The sequence below is a fragment of the Alligator mississippiensis genome, chromosome 5, assembly GCF_030867095.1.
Source record: "Alligator mississippiensis isolate rAllMis1 chromosome 5, rAllMis1, whole genome shotgun sequence".
NCBI lineage: Eukaryota > Metazoa > Chordata > Crocodylia > Alligatoridae > Alligator > Alligator mississippiensis.
The window spans coordinates 100878779-100897472 of NC_081828.1; the positions used below are offsets into that span (position 1 = coordinate 100878779).

The following is an 18694-nucleotide window of genomic DNA, read 5'->3' on the forward strand; positions in this document are numbered from 1 at the left end:
ATATATGAATTAGTGATCTGGGTCTAACTTTTGGGGTGTATAGTGTATGTGCTTGAGTTGGTGATAGGTATGCATGTGCCTAGGCTGGTTTGGATGTGTATGTGCCTGAGCTGGTAGTGTGTATGTGTATGCACCTAATTGATCTGTGTGTTTGTATATGTGCAAATGTGTCACGCCCTCCTGTCTAACAGCGCAATATTAGGATCTTGAGAGTTGGCCTGACCCCACGGGGCAACATTCCCATCAGTATAAAGAATCTAAGTCCTATTATATCCATAAGCTATCCTTTCTGCTGCTCAGTCATATATATTTTCATAGCTAGTGAGAGATGGTTTGTCTCCATCTGTCCCTCTTACTGTATACGCCAAGGGACTGAGTCAATATACTGGCCTGCTCCCTATACATGCCTATTGTTTGGAGTGGAATCTGCCTTCATTTCTGCTATAGAGAAGATGTATTCTTTAGTCATCTTTTAAACAAGCAGTTTGATCTTTCAAAATAAGCTTGGCTTTCCTCACTTTGAACATGTGTGAGTCTGTAATATTCCAAAAGTGCAGGATGTGAAGGCATTAAATTTTTCAGGCTTAGAAAGTATAAAGAATACTAGCACAAGCACAATGTCCTGGAGCAAATTTCTCTGCCCTCATACATGCCCCCTGACTTAACACCAATCCATTTCTCTGTGCTTTTTTGATTTTAGAGAATATCTTAATTGTTTAATATATATGCAAAGTGTATGGTCCTGTGTAATTTCCTAACAAAGGCCCCAAGAGAGCCAATCCTGGTACTCACTTGCACTCAATGGCTAGAGCCATTGTCCATGTTCTTCCTGGTTCATTAATGTTTTGGTGCTTGTATGAAAAAGTAGCTTTGTGTGTTGTATAATCAAAGCATGCAAAAGAATAACTAAATTAAAAAATCCCAAACCAGGCTAATTATGGTCCAACTCAGTTCCATATTGAAATCCAGTCTGTCATGTAAGAAGGCAAACACCTGACTACGAGTACTGACCTGTTTTGTAAGAAAACTGTATGTAGAAGCCTGCACTAAGGGAAAATGTATGAACAACATTAACAGCCAAGCTCTACTTTTACATGGAATCATTGGGCTGTAGTTGCTTTTAGAAGGAAACATGAATGAGCATGAGAGGGGAAAAAATCTGAGACTAATTGAAAGATCATACTGTTATATCCTTTTTTTAAAAAGGGGGCAGACTAAGAAATGCTGTCCCATTTATGCTGATGAACAGCAGCCATAAAAGACTTATATTATACTCAGGTTATCAAGTCAACTGCATGAAGTTTGGCTTACATTTAAAACCTGCTGCCTCACTCCTATACACATGGTGGGGACAGACACACTGCAAAAGCTTTGGAGTTTGAATCATATCCACTGGAGGTCAAGACAGTTATCTCAAAGTTCCCTAACAGTCTTATTGCACTTCTGAGACACTAGTATCACAGTTTTGCTTGCCCTTCAACTATCATGCTTTATTAACAATTGGTCTCTATAACTGCCTGCCCATGTAAGCAAGGTTGAGTTCCAACTCAAAAATCCTCACTCCAACTTTGAGGCTTTCATTCTATGTAATTCACAAGACAAACTCTTCCAGTTTAGTTGGTAGAATAAGCTCTGTGGGTGCAATTTACAGAAGCATTCAGGGCATGCTGCACATAGATGATACTGGGACCTACTGCTGGCATCAAGAACAGGATAACCCTCAACAACTCAATAAAAGCACAGCACATCCAGCACCCTGAGCACACACTAGCATGTCTTGTCTTGATCAAGCTGATACCAGCACACGGGCTAAATCCTTGACAAGTAAATTTGGACACATCTACTAAAGCTGCAAATCATGCTTTGCAAGCCTACTGTCAAACTCTGCAAAGCCCAAATCCCTTCAATGAACTCTTGAAAATTTCACTTCCTAGTAATATAGTTTTGACACAAGTGACTAATTCCTTGAGTATATATTTTGGGAAGTAAAACAATTCCTACTATAGCTGTATAACTGTTAGAATTGAACAGCATGATGCAAACTGTAAACAATAGGAAACACTATGCCACTAAATCATACAGATAAACAATTTAGGGTTGGAAAAACAGTTTCCAAACTTGTTCTTGGTGTGAAGTTGCTTGTAATAATCCACAAAAGAAGTACAGGTTTCCCTCACCAACAATGGTTTTGAATATCCATGCTTAATATTCTATATACTATTTTGGCTACCACAGTATACAATTTTGAGTAACTAAGGTTTTCCGTGGCTGCATATCAACCCACCACCTGCCCTTTTTTCCGTAAGCCTTTTGTCTTGCCAACCACGGGAACTTTCAGCAACCTAACCCCAGCAGTTGGTGAGGGAAACCTGTATTTACAAATAGCTTTGAGATACACAAAAATCAGAATATAACTGACATGAAGATGGTGGGGAGGGGGAAGAGACATTTAATAAAAAGGATTTTCCAGTTATGCTTTAGAAATTTCATTTCCACATACACATGCACGCGGATAAATAAACCGAACCTGTGTACTGATTGGATGCACCGCTGCAGTGAAGTCAATCCAACAGTAGCATCATTTTTCAATATCTTAGTATGCAGGCATTACTTCAGAAAGTTAGAGAGTTATGAATGCAAGCAGGTAAATGTTTCCAAGGGAGGTATGAATCCAAAACTGAAGACATTTCCTAACAGTTCTAAAGTGGCCCTTTCCTACCACTATTCTAGCTGGGAAAAAAGACTGGGGTCAAAGATCGAAGTAGACAAAAATCATGGCACAGAACAAAAGAAATCGTAACTTTTACCAACCCATTATCCTGCCTTGTTACCCAGGTCCTGTATGGGAGACAAACAGAACTTTTCTTATACACTAGTTTGGGTCAAGGGGCTCGGAAATCACATATTTGTCTTATTTTTCATTTTCATAGTAGTCTTTGCACCTCAGGTCTCTATTGGCAAGATAAGGATAACAGCATTCCCTTTTCACAGATCTGTTGTGATAATTAAAATATTCTTGTTTATGAGATGTCAGATGTGATGGGGATGGAGAACATTTGAGAGAGACAGATGCAGCAGGGTCATGACCTACAAAGAGTAAAACATTTTGCAAACTAAAGCAAGATAGCTGGTCTCCCATTTTCCAAGTGGAAAAATGTAATTCACTTGTCAGAATATTTTGGGCAGTTCCCATTTTGATTCTAGCCTACGCTGAAAGTCGCATGCAATTGCTAACATCTTATATCAAGCCTCCATGGAGCAGTAAAATGTCCATCTCCTCCAGAAAGGAGAATAAATTAGATTAATATTTTTATACCAAGCCTGGTAAATGTCTACTGAGCATTCTCACAGAATTTAACTTTCTTTACCTGTAGCCAAGAAGTGTTAAGAAATCCTTATGAAAACATTCTTATGTTTGATAACAAAAACCGACAATTTTTGACTGCTAGTCTGATTCTCAAAAATAAAATCATATACTAATATACATTAACAAAGGCTGAATAAAAAAGAACTACTAGTAATGAATCTTTGGAAAACAACTGTTATCCACGCAATTCAATTGCCATTAGAAACTGTGATAAACTAAAAGAAAGACCACCAGAATTCTATTTAAATCTCTGTGGACAATGATCTACGCAGTGGGTTTTTAAAAAAATGTTCTAATCTTGCTCAGTAGTAAAAAATGGAAAATGGAAGGAGTAATTAATGTTTTGTGACAGTTCTCTTTGAACTATATTTTCAAAATGCTGCACAGCACATGAGTAGATAGTGCCAATTATTTGGGGAAATAGATCTGTTTGAACATATTTCATGGACTGTTTTAACAGCTTATCTTGCTGGGATCCTTTGACCCTAGCTGACTTCCTGCCCCTGGGGCAGGGTGCTGGACTTGATCTTCAAGGTCCCTTCCAGCCCTAATGTCTATGAAATCTATGAAACTGCCCTGTTACCATTCTGTGTAGACCTGAACAACTGGCAAAGACACTTGTTCACTGTGCCCTGCTGAGTGATGCTACAGCAAGTGCCCCATTACAAGCCATCCAATTCTTTTGTCAACAGCTCTCACCCTTAGCATCTGATGAAGTAAGCTTCTGCTAATGAAAGCTAATAAGTCTCTAACATACAAGGCTTAAGTGTAGCCATGGAATAGACAGCAATTCCCTTAATGACTGTTTGATGCCATTTGAGTCTCACCATGGAGAGTGACTGCTAAATTGGGACTATGCCAGAATGCTGCGTGCCAATGGAGGGGAACAGCAGAACTATTGGCTTGGAAGGAACGTTGCATTCTGCAAATAAAGTGGACAACAAAGGAGTTTGACAGGCTTTACACTAAAGAATTAATTTAATTCTAGGAATCTGTGGAGAGGAACTAAGGACATGGCCAACTAATGCCTAAAGAAGGCACACCTACTGTAAATGTCTGACAGAGGCGCCAATTCAACTGATGCCTGACACAAAAGAGTGTTTCTGACCTCAAAAGAATTTTACCTCCAAATTAACCAACTTTTCCTCTGGAATGACATCAATTTTAGTGGAATTTGGGCAAACAGCTGGACTGACAGCATGAGCAGCTGTTCAGGACTCTAAGTATAATGAAACAAAAACTGCTATACTGGGCAAAACCAAAGGGCCACCTAACTCAGTGCAATGTCCCAGACAGTTGTAAGTAAACAATGTATTAGAAGAATAGCATATGAAACAGGGCCTAGGTAGAGCAATCCTTCCCCTTTCATACCTTCCCAGCCAACAGCAGCTGGTTACCACCCTAATTGTTATGTTTAAGAGCCTTTGAGATACCTGTCTTCCATAGATATATTCAATCTCTTCTTAAGACCAGCTATGGTGTTGGCTTCCACAGTGACCTGTGGCAACAAGTCTCACCTATTAGTTGTGTAAGAAGTACTTCCTTATGTTTGTTCTAAATCTGCCTTCTGTTAATTTAATCAGGTCTCCCCCACTCCCCAAAGTCACTGCATTTTGAGATAGAATTGATTTTATGGACAACAATCATACTCCCTCAGTTGTCTCTTACCAAAACTGAAGGGTCATAGCCTTCCCCACCCCTCCTTGATATGGAAGCTCTTCCATACCCCTAATCATCTTTGCTGCTCTCCCTGTATGTCATCTAGTTACAGTATATCCTTTCTGAAATAGGGTGACTAGAACTCCAAGTAGTTTTCAAAATATCAGCATTCTTCAGATTCAAGTGGCATAATTCATTCTCAATACCTTGCCAAATGATTCCTAACATTATTTGTCTTTCACTGAACTGTGAGCTGATACTTTTACAGAATCCACACAATGAATCCAAGATCTTTCTTCCATGGTAAGGCCTATTCAGAGACCAACACTGAGTATGAATCATAGAGATTGCATTCCTGTTACCAGATTTGCCTGTCACTTTGGGGTGTGCTCATTTATTAGGGATACATTTCTGGGGTCTCTGTAATTCTATCAACGTGCTGCTTGTATTACTTGTGTTTCCTGTGTATGGAGCTGTATCTCTCCCTTCTGCAAGTCCTCACCCCCAATGGAGCCATCTTGCAGGACTCGGGTTCAATAGGGCTGAGTTCCTCCAACCACTGAGTCAGTCAAACACATACACGCACATACACACACAGATTAACAGGACATACCTGAGCCAGGCTGGATTATTCAGCATTGACAGGCCTCCCTCATGTGCCTTGACCTCAGTTAATCAGGGCAACAATAAAATGCATTCAGACACAAGCATACAGGTTAACAGAGCCCAGCTAAGTCAGGCTGGGTTATTCAGGCTGATACCCTCATGTGCCTCAAAACTCAGCACGTCCCAATGTCTTGTCACAATGGTCCTAGTAGTAACTCCCTTGATGAGCAGACCCTACCATAGTTTGGGGCATTACAGGAATCTTTGGCTTAGGTAAAAGAAGCATTGCTGCAGAGCAAATTGGGAAGTCAAAGGGAAGGAAGAGTAAGTGATGTTCAGAGAGAGAGTATAGCAACCAGCTTGACCATAAAAGTTATTTATTGCCAGGTATATGAATGTTTTCATTTTTATGCCATTGTTGAGATATTCCTAATTCTTTTCTGGTCCATCTTATATGGTTCTGCAATTGATTTACCAGAGTTTATGTGCCATTTCCTTTTTTGTATGATGGCTTTTGATGCCTTTCATTATTTGGACCATGTCTTGTTGCATTTAAAGTCATTATGTGACTGACACCAGCTCATGGCAGTTCTTACCATACTTCTGTCTATAGGTTAGATAGGCCATTTGGGGCTTTGGTCCCAAATAACCCAAGAGAGATCCCCTCCAGGGGTCATCCTAGGAAATAATCTGGGATAATTCTCCCAGGTTTGTTCTCCTAGTAGAGAAACTTATCCAGAGATGTGTACACACACATTTGAATGCTGAGGCTCTGAGAATAGAAAGCTTGCAGTGCTGATACAGTGCTGCCAGGGAGAAGCCAAGAGACACATGACAGTAGTACATAGGGAATACCCAACTGGATGATAAGATTGTCCATGGTCAGCCTATGCTTCCCTGTAGCACAATGCAGGGATTGTGAGGGGGGCAAGTTCTGCTCCCTGCTGAAGTAACAGAGTCCAGCAACTGCCATACTGTAACCATGGGGGGCAGAGGGGGATGCTGGAGGACTAGCATGATATGTACAGACATTTGCTTTACCAGGAGAAACTCTTCTGGGAATGATTTAACCCTAATTGTTAACACATAATTTTTTGTCTTGGAGTGGCCATTTTTACTCTGGGACAAAAAGCCTTAATATCTGTACGCTTGTGGTTTCTCCTGGGAAAGCAGTGACTCTCCCAGGAGAAGCTGAATGTCTGTAAAAGGCCCTAAACAGCATCTTCAACTACTAGCTAGCTGCATTGGATTTTGAGAACAGTTTGGTATCTTTTTTTGATTTTCATTTAATCTGAGCCTCTAATACAGTACTTTTAAACATCCTCTTAGGCATGCTTCTTAGGCATTTTACCTCCTTGGCAGTTGATCCTTGTGTTTTCCTTCCTTCTTCTGGTTTCTTCATTTTTATGTAGCTTACCTTCTTATGAAGTTAACTATTGCAGTAGAAGTCTTTTGGGCTTCAAAGAGGTTCAATTAGATGACATCACAGTCATCTTTACAGGCTCAGGTAATGCTTGAACTAGATCCTGTGCATTTACAAGGATTAAAAAAAAAATTCATTCTTCTCCTATGGGTCTCAGAACTTGTTCTACAAAGTGGTCATTTATGCGGCTATCTCTGTATCATGCCCCAAAGAAGCATTTAACTTTTCCTCACTTAGACTGGGTAAGTCACCCATTATGAATTATTTATCCTGCTGATACAGAATTCTCTAATCTCCTAATTCTCTACTAGGTTCTCTAATCTGCAAAATTTTAATCACTGTTACTATCCTGATCTAGTGGTTGATAGTGCAGCCCCAATACAATACTCTTCTGAGTTCGGTATGGAATTTCTAGTTACAGAAATTCAATGGTACCTTTTATTTCAGTTAAATTTCCTATGGCATAATATTTATGCCACTCTCCTGCCCCCAGCATGATCTACTCCATCATTCCTATAGAACTGGTACCATGTTATTACGGTGTCCCATTGATTTTTATCCTACCACCAAGTTTCATATTAGCACAATATTATCATTTAATTCCAAGCATTCTAATTCACCTATCCTCTCTTATTAAACTTCTAGCATGTGTATAGAAGCATTTAATTTTCTCCATGTCCTGTTCCCTATTTGTGTATGTACACACCCTGTTTAACTGGGACTTTTTCTGTTTTGATTTATCTTTGGTCTCTGACTTGCTAAAACACCAGAACCAGTCTGGAAAAGTTTCCTCCCCTGATGAAGATATCTAAACTTTTCCATAAAATCACTGTAGATTTACATTTTGTAAGCTGTTGTTTTTCACCATGTCCTCCATTCCCCCTAATGTCTCCAATTCCTGTGTATTTGGGCAGATGCTATGGGACAGCAGTGGAGTGCCTTACCTGTCATTAAATACTGGTTTTATTAAAATAATCACTGCAGAAGAATGTTTTTACTATTTTATACCATAATAGGCATATACATCAGTTTCCCCTGGTCTGTAACTGCACAAATTCTGATGGATTTTAGTCATAAAAACCTTGGTAGATTTTATGGCAGGGGTCCACAACCTACGTCCCATGGGCAAGATCCATCCTGTGGAACCTTTGCATCTAGCCCATCAAGGTGTGGCTCTGGCCATATTCAGCAGCAGGGGCTCTCCTTGTGCTGTGTCATAGCTAGATATCATGGCTCCAGTGGAGGGGGAGTTCTTGTTACACACTGCAGCCTGGGGGCAAGGGGAAGCAGAGGAAATGGTTGGTTCCTAGGATGCAACCCTGAGCTGAGCTGAGCTGAGCCTTCCCAGCCACCAGGTGGAAAATGTTGCCAATCCCTGCTTAATGACAAGTGCCTCTGGAAATTCTGTTTACCAAAACCCATAGCGATGGGAACTTTGGAAAACCTAAACAGAATAAATAGAATAAATCTACTGACCTGGATGATTAAGCGTTCCCAATCTCTAGGCAGCATTTGGAAAAGAAAGCAAGCTAGTTCATTACACTATCAATCAGTGTTATACCAGAATCAACCAATACACCTTCAGGAAATTTTTGTGAATTAGAGAGAGAGAAAAACACTCTGCAACTAGATGGCCAAATTATTTCTGGTTCACATAGAGAGTTAAATCTGATTATAATATTTGTATTTAGAAGCACATAAGTACTCCTGGATCACAACAAAGTCCTTGAGATGTTCACAGATAGCACAAACAATCAAGCAGCAGCCAGATTCATATTTTAAAATTAGAGGTGACTTTGCCATCTTATCCAAAATTATCTCACACTGGCTTTGTGGCAGAATGCCACCTCTGTCTCTCCCCAAAAACTCTGCTCTATGACAATTTGGTTAACATGGGCCCTTCAGAGGGTAGACATCCCATCACTTTAGGTAACCTGAGTTGGGATACATTACTGAGGGAGTGGGGAAACCTGCTCCCTCTAAGCCTACGTGACTGGCATCACATACCTCGGTGAGGGGCTTATTGTTCTAAGCAATGCCAACCTGACTGGGAGAGGGCTAGAGACCCTGCCAGTCTACCCAGAAACCAGTGATGCATTTCAAATTGGTTGGCTAGCAGCCAACAGGTGCTAGCTTCCATTGGACCAGGTACATGAGGTCATAAGGGCTATATTAGTTAAGGACTGTCCAGGAGGAGGAGGAGAAGTAGCCGTGATGAAAAAACTCAAGAGAGAGAAGCTGGACAATCTGAAACTTGCTCTCTCTCTTGAAACTCATGATCAATGAACTGCCTGCCTCCAGAGGGAATCTCCACCTGCCTCTGGATGATACTCGCGAGTAAGCTACCTGAGATCTAACTAGATATATAGCTTGCAGTAACTCCAATGCGTGATCAAAGGCTACCCAGCCACCCTGTTTGCTCTATGGGATTTCTCTGATATTGCTCTACTCTGTACCCTATTCCAAGCCTACTCCTTGGAACCAATAAAGTTCTCCTTTATACCTAGAATGGGAGACTTATTGGGAGTGGATCTAGATTATGCCTTGGGGTCCCCTTGGTTCGGCTGACTAAGGGAGACCACTATTTGTGCTTCAGACTGAGGGAAGCACCCCAAGTTCTTGAAGTGGGTTGAGTACCCTCAAGGACTACTAGGCCTGTGTTTCCTAGGGGGCACAATGCCAGGATCAGGCCAGACCCTGGGTGGTGGCGGCACTATCCCAGGCTAGCAGGTGTGCCCCAGGAAGGGGGTCGGCCAGATATGAGATGCACCCAGGGAGGCACTGAGAGCCTGGAAGGTGGTTCGGTGCTGTGAGGTGGATGGCTCAGCACAGAAGCACCCCCTACTGGCCCACCATAGGCGTCTTCATCAAAAGGGAAATAAATAAAGGGGGAAAAAAGGTGAAGGCAAGAAAAAGTTATGACAACAGAGCTTCTAATCACCAGTTCCATCTGATGTGGAACTAGTTGATGCAGTGCTATGCATCCAAATCCTTGGTACAAAATATTTATGGCTGTTTGCAGACATTAAAAAGAAACAAAACACCAAGCAAAACAACGCTGTACTTTAAACTCATTACGCTCTCATGCCGAGCTCAGAACATGCCCAGACAAGACATTGTGTTAGTTGAACCCAGTTCACCCAACATCTGTATAGATCGGATGCTTTAATGGAGCTTTTTGGCACTTTTATCTAATAGCCAATTTAACCAATCTCAGCTTTAGATAAAAGTGCCAAAGTCACACTGAGGTGCCCGGTCTATACAGATACTGCAGAGCTGGACTGAACTACCCTGCTGCTTCTTCTGGTAAAGTGTTTTTTTTGGGGGGGGGTCTTTTTGTTTTTTTTAAAATGTCTGCAAGCAGCCTATATGTATATAATCTAGATACACACACACACATGCACGCACACACACACACACACGTGCAAACATCAATAGGCAGCTGCAGCCTTAATTTGGGCGTAAAAAATAATCCATTTTGCTCACCTTCTCCCTTTTCTGGAAGCACATGACAGACTGACCATCTGCCAAGTTTGAGGCACCTATTTGACCTGCTGGACAGAGACCTCTCAGTCGATTCACATGAGGGTTTGCAGCTATGACAGATAAACTGCAGCTTGGTACTGCCTTAGGAAAAGGAGGGGAAATCCACTTAGTATTTTAATCCAGGTATCCTGAACTGGGAAAATTATATACGGGCTCGAGCTGCAAATCCAAAGCAGCAGATTGCTGCCAAAATAAGTTCCCCAATTCTCAGCATGAAACATCCAGTCAAAAAAGAGGCTATTTCTAATAACCTGAAAAGGGGGTCCATATACCATTTGGGTGGAGATAGACTCCACAGCACCTTGAAAATTGCAATCTTCAAAGAAAGAGCCACTTTAAAAGCAAGGGCTAGCTACTCAGTGTTGCACAGCCTAATTCAAAAGAAAAAAAATGAAGTTTCTGGGCTGTGTTTGAACAGCAAAGTCATACAGGGACACCTCAGACACTGAATACTATAGCATAAATGAGTGGCCATGATTAAGCAAGATTGCCTGTTAATTTTATTTTTTTGCTCTCCTCTCACTTAATGGGGTCCTTACCTTGTTCTCCCCTCCAAAATTTGTATACCTGGACCAGTAACTAACCACTCCCATGGCCGGGACAAGAGAGGGAGCTTCTTTGGAGCCAGCCCCACACACCATAATTTAAAAGTCCTGTCATTGGGTCCACACTAACTGATGTGGTTTATGGTGTCTTCCCCAAGACTGACCTTGTCTCCTCTATGATGTGTACTTAAGTAAAAGTGACCAAAGTAGTGACAGTGTTTAGGGACAAGTCTCCCTTTGATATAGCATCAAGACCAACCACCATACACCACTGAACTGGCTGACACTTCTACTTTTGGAACTGAACATTTTACTGAAGCAGAAATTGTATCCTTTAGCTGCCTATTTTATCATCATGTACACAGTGCTGGCTTACTCTTAAGAGTGACCGTTTTGCCAGGATGTCACATTCTCAAACATAGGCACCTTAATGTAATGTATGTCCCTGTTTAGCATTTGGTTGCTAACACTAGCATTTTTTTAAAGCCATCTGCATGCTGAACATTGTTAGCAACCTCAGAATACCAAATGCAAAGTCAGACAGGTTCCTTGTCTTCAAATACAACCCATCCAATAGGCCAGCATGCCCCTGCATGAAAGGAAAAATAATAAAGCACATGCTTTGTACTGGCCTTCACTGCTGGAGTTACTGGCTGTGGCAAGACAAGTTGCTGAGGAGCCTGATAAGCTTTAGCACCCATAGCATACATCTTTATGATAATAAGGACATAGTGGAAGGTTTAGGGGAAAGATGCATTTACACCAAACAAATATAAAAGGTGTAAACAGTTGAAGAAAAATGCAAATTGAACTGTTAGATAAATCTTCAGATGTTTACATAAGTCTTCTCTCCAGGAATAAGAGCAATACAAGAAAGATGAACGCTCTGGTTATATGGACTATCAATGGAAAATGGTTATGTTTAAAATGTCTTCAGTGGAAAGCAACAGTTTTTCATTTTTTCCTCACTAAGTTATATTATGTGCATGTATTCTCCTCTGCAATTTCACAGATGATCTAGGCAATCTTTTCCATAAAGAATGTACCGGATTGTATTTCTTTTCAAAGCACTCTGGTATATCAATATGAATATTCTAATAGGGAAATACAGATCAATACACTGCACTCTATTAAGAATAAAAAGCTACTTCCTAAACTCAGGTGAGCCAGAAAAATTGTTTCCACTGCCCTCCTCCCCATTTTTTAAAGAATCACACTTGAATATATTTCTAGTACTTAAAATTTCTATGCCAGATTTTTCAAAGTTTTAGCCATTTCATTTTACTGGATGACCATACAAAAGGTACATTTTTCTAGAAGAAAAAAAGTAAGATTTTCAGTAACATCACAACCTAAGGACCACATAAAAAGCAGCTTCTGCTAAGAAGGATACAAAGCCTTCTCACCCCAGGAAGGAGTTGGGAAGAGAACTGTGCTTAGATAGACACAGTCCGTTCTCATCTTCCCACATGGCACTGTGCTTCTCTCAGCTATTCAACTGTGTTAATGAGAGGAGGAGGGAGCTGGGTGAACCAGTGCCTGAGAAAAACTATGTAGGAAAGTTATGGATGCTTCTGCCACTTGTACAAAGAACTTCAGTGCATGTGTGAGAGGTTCATTGTCTATCCTGTACAAGAAACAGTTAGGTTCAAAGGTAGAATGACCATGGAACTCATTCTCTCAGCTGTATATTTGACAAATGTAAAATTGAATCTAATCCAAAAGACTTTTCCCTTAATAACATTTTTGGCTTTATCCCATCAACCCATCTCTGAACTGTCTTCAGTGGTTAAACAGCCCTAGACAGTATTCACTTTATAAATTGTCCTCATTATACCATGGCTGTGACCATCACCTATGCAAAAACGTTTCAAGCTGGCTCCTTTTACTTTTTTCTGTGCCTCTGCCCCAGGGCCCTTCCCTACTACCACACTACCTCTGCACTACAGGAGTAGGCTAGCCATGGCAGAGACGGGGGGAAGCAATGCTTTTTCATACCTGAACAGCATGATATCAGTTGAACCACTTAGAATTTCATGAGATCTGTTCCTATAAAATGAAACAGTAAAATCAACTACAGGAACAAGGAGCAGCATCAGTAAATGAAAGATGCTGTATCACAAGTAATGGTGCAGAAATCTGTGCAGGAATTTATACTGCGGTCCCCCTCCCTCGTGTTCAACATTCCAGGATCTAGCAAAATGCAGGCAGATAAACCAACTGGAGCATCTCTAGTCACACAGGCATAGGTCTCGAGTCTTTACAACAGCATTGTACCCTTTACCAGGAAAGAAAGGTTGCAATTCAGACTAAACCCGTCTACTGATCGAATATTTTTCTAGGCAACATTACTGATTTATTTCTTGTACCTAGTTCTATCTATAAATCCAGTATAAAACTGAAATGCTGCCTTAATTGACTGATGGGGCACAACCAGAGAGTGGTGGTGGACGGGTCGTACTCGACCTGGTGGGATGTGAACAGTGGGGTCCCCCAGGGCTCGGTCCTGGGGCCTTGTCACAGGGCACTAAGGTGCCCTGTTCCTAAAGAGGGGAAACTGCTGAGGAAAGAGCCCTGGCAGGGTATAAGGAGCCCAGCTGTGGGTTGCCAGGGCAACCAGGAGGTCAGCTGACTGAAAGGGGCAGGGCCTGGCTCCTATATAAATCACAGGCCGGAGGCCAGGGGCAGTTCCCTGCCAGCAGCTGGAGAGAAAGAAGCTCCCTGAGCAAAGATGCGAGAACCGCAGGTACAGCCCATGCCGGGTAAAGGATGGCAGCTCTGGGACATTTGAGCAATGTGGTTTCAGCCAGGTGGCTTTAAGTTATAGCCTAGGGGCTTATGTTTTGCTTTGTTGTTGTATCACCGGTGGTTTGGGTGAGGCTATTAGGGGTTGGTAGAGGCCTCATAGGTGACCCACAGCAGTGTGGGGACCCCAGCACCAGTAAGGGCGCTGAGTACAGGGTGCATAGACCCCAGCCCCAGAGAGGGGGCATTACTGAGAAGCCCCAGTGCAGGCATGGCGAGCCCCAGAGAGGGGGCATTACTGAGAAGCCCCAGTGTGGGCATGGAGAGCCCCAGGAGGGGGCAGCAGTACTGAGAAGGCCCGAAGAGAGGGCAGCAGTACTGAGGAGCCCCAGAGAAGGGGGCAGTGTTACCGAAAAGGGGCAGCATTGTGGAGGAGGCCCCGGAGAGAAGGGCAGCGTTACTGAGAGTGCCCCGAGAGAGGGCGAGTGTAGACCTGACAGAAAAACGTCTATTCCACCTGCAAGGCTTGGGGCGTGGTATTGGGGTGGCAGGAGCCACGCATAGCCCATAAGGTTAGAGTGCCCGGGAAGCACCCATGGTAGAGCAGAACCCATAAGGGGTCCAGGAAACCACGGGGTCTGAATCAACACCGAGAAGTGACCAAGAGGGCGTAAGGCAGCCTCCCAAACTTATTTAAACATCAAAGACGTGGTGGGCGAGAATCAGAGGGTGCCCTTGGGCCAACTTGGCACGGAGGAAGGGGGCCTTAAGGAGATCACGGCCCTCCGGTAGGACCCCGCCGTGACAGGCCTACACTGTTCAACATCTTCATCAGCGACTTGGACAAGGTGGTGGAAAACACGGTGTCCAAGTTTGCCGATAACACCAAGATATGGGGAGTGGTAGGCATGCTCGAAGGGAGAGAGAGGCTGCAATTAGACTTAGACAGACTACAGAAGCGGGCGGATGGTAATAGGATGGGCTTCAATGTAGATAAATGCAGGGTGCTGCACCGGGAGAGAAGGAATCCACAGCATACATACAAGCTGAGGAGCTCCTCCCTTGTGAGCACAGAGGCGGAAAGGGATCTTGGAGTCATTATTGACTCCAAGATGAACATGAGCCGCCAATGCCAGACCGCAACCAGCAAAGCCCAACCGCACCTTGTCGTGCATCTAAAGATGCATCTCAAGCCAGTCCAGAGAGGTGATACTCCCCCTCTACGAGACACTGGTCTGGCCTCAATTGGAGTATTGTGTCCAGTTCTGGGCACCGCACTTTAAGAAGGATGTGGCCTGCCTTGAGAGGGTTCAGAGGAGGGCCACCCGCTTGGTTAGAGGGCAACAGGGCAGGCCCTATGAGGAGAGGCTGAGGGACCTGAACCTGTTCAGCCTCAGCAAGCGGAGGCTGAGGGGGGATTTGGTGGCTGCCTACAAACTCGTTAGGGGAGATCAGCAGCAAATAGGAAGGGTCCTATTCCCCCCAGCAGCACCTGGGGTGATGAGGAACAATGGACAGAAGCTGCTGGAGAACAGGTTCAGGTTAGAGATTAGGAGGCACTATTTCATTGTGAGGGTAGCTAGGATCTGGAACCAACTTCCTAGGGAAGTGGTCCTTGCTCCAACCTTGGGTAAATTCAAAAAGAGGTTGGATGAACACCTGTCTGGGGTTGTGTGATCCCAGCAAGTGCTCGAACCAGTGGCAGGGGGTTAGACTAGATGATCTATTCAGGTCCCTTCTGACCCCTAACTACTATGAAACTATGAATTTCTTTTATTTACTATAAATGCATAGAGCTGTTCATGCAAACTAACTTTCTTCTATAGATTCTTTAAAAAAAAATAAAAAGGTTCATTAGCTGTTTTTGCACTGGGGGGGCACGGAAACAACTACAAGGAAGGTCTTACAAACAGTAGTAAAATCCTCAAAATTTAAGATTCTCAACACAGTGGTGTAGTACAAAGGAACAAATACAGATTGGCGTCGTTTCCTGCTTCATGACTGATGCTAGAATCCTAAAAGAGGCAGTTTTTACTTTGTTTTTAACAGTACGTTTACAGATAAGTAAATTGGATTAATTTAATAAATGAAACTTAACAGAAAATAACAATATGCTGGCTATTCTAGCAAACTGGGAAAAAAGTTTAAGCTAAAGTATTAAAATGTCAGCTTTTTTCTATTATACTACATTAAAAATGAAAATGAAGTATAAACAAAAAGCCTAGAGAAGCAAATGCTGTTTTCTATAAACTGCTCGCAAGGACGCTAGATTGGGTTAGGCATCTGTGCTGAAAAGTGAAATTATTTAAATACCAGGAAAATTATTAGCCAAAAATCTGCAATACAAAGTTAAGAAAAACAAAATCTTATGTAGACTAATGGCCTTATCTCAGAGGTGCTGAACAAAGGCACTGTCTCCAAAATGTGAGCTCTTGACTCTGTCCAAAAATTCTTGGAGATGAATTCCCAATCTGTGAATCATGATTACCCATTCCCAGGCAGACAAATGGGGATGGGTCCAGCGAAATTCCCCCATAACTGAAGTCTCAATACACAAGAAAGACTGCCATATTGCTTTCTTGATGACAAATATCTGAATGACTCCTACAATATATTAGGAAAAAAAACTGCACCATTGCTCACAACCCATCATAACAAGAAATAAAAAAAGCAACACTTTAAAAATCAGTATCCTGCCTGATCTATGCGAACACTGAAAAATTCACTGTACTTTTCACATCTGTTTGTAAACTCCTTGGGGGTTCTTAGAGACAAAATTCCCCTCCACGCGTTGCTGGTGGAAAGGCCCCTGGACATGGATGCTGAAATACACTGCCTGTTATATAAAATATGGAAGCACTGCGGGATTCTTTTGAGGTAGGAGGTACTAAATGAGTGACAAATATTGTTGCTTGTCAAAAAAAAAATCATCCACATCACAAGATGTTTTTCATGTAAAGTTCCTTTTAAAACAAACACACACTCACATAGATTTTATCTTGCTGATAGCGCTGGAATAAGTTGTGCATGATGGAGCCCTCATGGAGGTCGACCAATGCAGCCATGTCTTCCACAGTCTCCACACTTGCTTGATGCATAGCTGTAACTTTTTGGTGTGTGATTGTACTCTGTTTGTAAGTGAATACCTGAAGAAGGAAATGACAGCATGTTAAAGGTTGCATTGCTACACAAGAATTCAAGCTAGTAAAGTGAATAGAGAGGTGAAATACATTCGTGTGAGGATGAGAACCTCAGTGTCATTTATGTCTTGCTTTATACCATACATCAAAGGTGTCAAACTCATTTGCCCACTAGGGCAGATCTGGACTGCAGAGCCCCTTTGTGGGCTGGATCCAGACCCACCTCCACTGAAGAGGCAAACTGCGGTGTCAGCTCAGAAAGTCATGGGGGATTACACAGGCCACTAATGCCAAAACAAGTCCCCAACTGGGTTCCACATCCCAGAATTTGGTAGCAGGACAAATATATTGGCTCTGGGAGCCATGGGGGTTAGCACTCACACCAACTGCCCTACACCCAAATTCATAGCCCCTCCAGGAGCCATCTGGGCAAGATGTTTGCCATCCCTGACTTATATCATGCATAAGTTACACACGCCTATCCTATGTAGGCCTGCCCTATGATAACTTTCACTTTCTACAAACTTCTTCATGGTGACCTATGAACAATAGTATCAATTAAGTAACATGCTACAGGTAACATCTCTCTGTCAACCTCTGTTTTTAATTTTCTAAAGTCCCTCATCAGTAACATGTCGCTTTCAAGTCATGGGCTGAAAACCAGTGACATAATGACTGATCAGAGACCTGTAGTTCACTGCACATTGCACTATTTAGCAATGACTTTTTCCCCTGGTAAATGGAATCCTGAAGTCAGTCTGTTTACTTCAAGGAAAATACCCTGGAAAGGAAAGGATGCAATATCTTTTATTAGACCAACTGAGTAGCTGAAAAAAAGTTTTTGGGCAAAAGCAAGCTTTTGGGCGTAGTGGCCCTTAACCAGGCATAGGGAATCTCTGCTGGTCTCTACAACCAAAAACCCTGAAAAGGAAAAGTCTTTTAGAGGATACTTCAGTTTAGAGAAATAAAAACCCTGTTGATTCAACCCTGCTTGTCAGAGCAAGTACTTATGGGCTTGGTCCAACCCTCACTGAGGTCTTTAAAAGGTATTTAAGAGAATAAAGTGAAATAACTCCTGGATTAAACAGCCCATGCTACCAGAAACTTTTCGAGAACTCATCTAGGACAGATGAAAATTTACTGTACAAAACAGAATAAGAGTGCTTATGACCAAGGTGAATGCATGCATCCTATACAACTGTCCCAAAATTTTCACAAAAGAAGCTTAAATGTGTAATCAGTTAAATGGACTGTCCTGCATTCCTATGGCAAAATCACTGGCAATTAATAGACCACTGCCTCACAACTCAGCCTCCTGATTCTCTGTTAATTTAGATCCCCAGATCCTAACCGCTACAGAAAATATTTTTGTGGTTACAGAAGTTGCTATTTATTAGGGCTGCGAGAAGCTTTGGGTGCTGATTAAATTTGGAGGACATTCGGCCCAATTCAGTGGCTGAATCTCCAAACTGAATCGGGAGACCAATAAAAAGGTCCGAATCAATTCAAAAGCTCTCCAAATTGATTCAGAGAGCTCTGGAGATCTGGGCAGTCCCCACTTCCCACTACTGGGAGCTGGACCCAGACTCTGTGCTGGTAAGTAAGGGGCGGGGGGACTGGAGGGGAACATGGGGGGACCCCAGCCAAGCCTTATCCCCTGCCT

The 18694-nt window shown here is 42.4% G+C and overlaps 1 protein-coding gene across 5 annotated transcripts in view; it reads right to left on the reverse strand.

Moving 5' to 3' along the window:
* The window catches only part of MYO10 (myosin X), a 325103-nt gene that overhangs the window by 186742 nt on the left and 119667 nt on the right, over positions 1-18694 (reverse strand). For 4 of the 5 annotated variants that reach the window (XM_059728622.1, XM_059728626.1, XM_059728625.1 and 1 more), the window contains one exon: positions 16879-17037. In XM_059728622.1, the coding sequence (XP_059584605.1) occupies positions 16879-17037 (159 nt within the window). Of the gene's footprint in view, positions 1-10541; positions 10581-16878; positions 17038-18694 lie in introns of those variants that run through there. The other variant, XM_059728624.1, reaches the window with a different exon arrangement.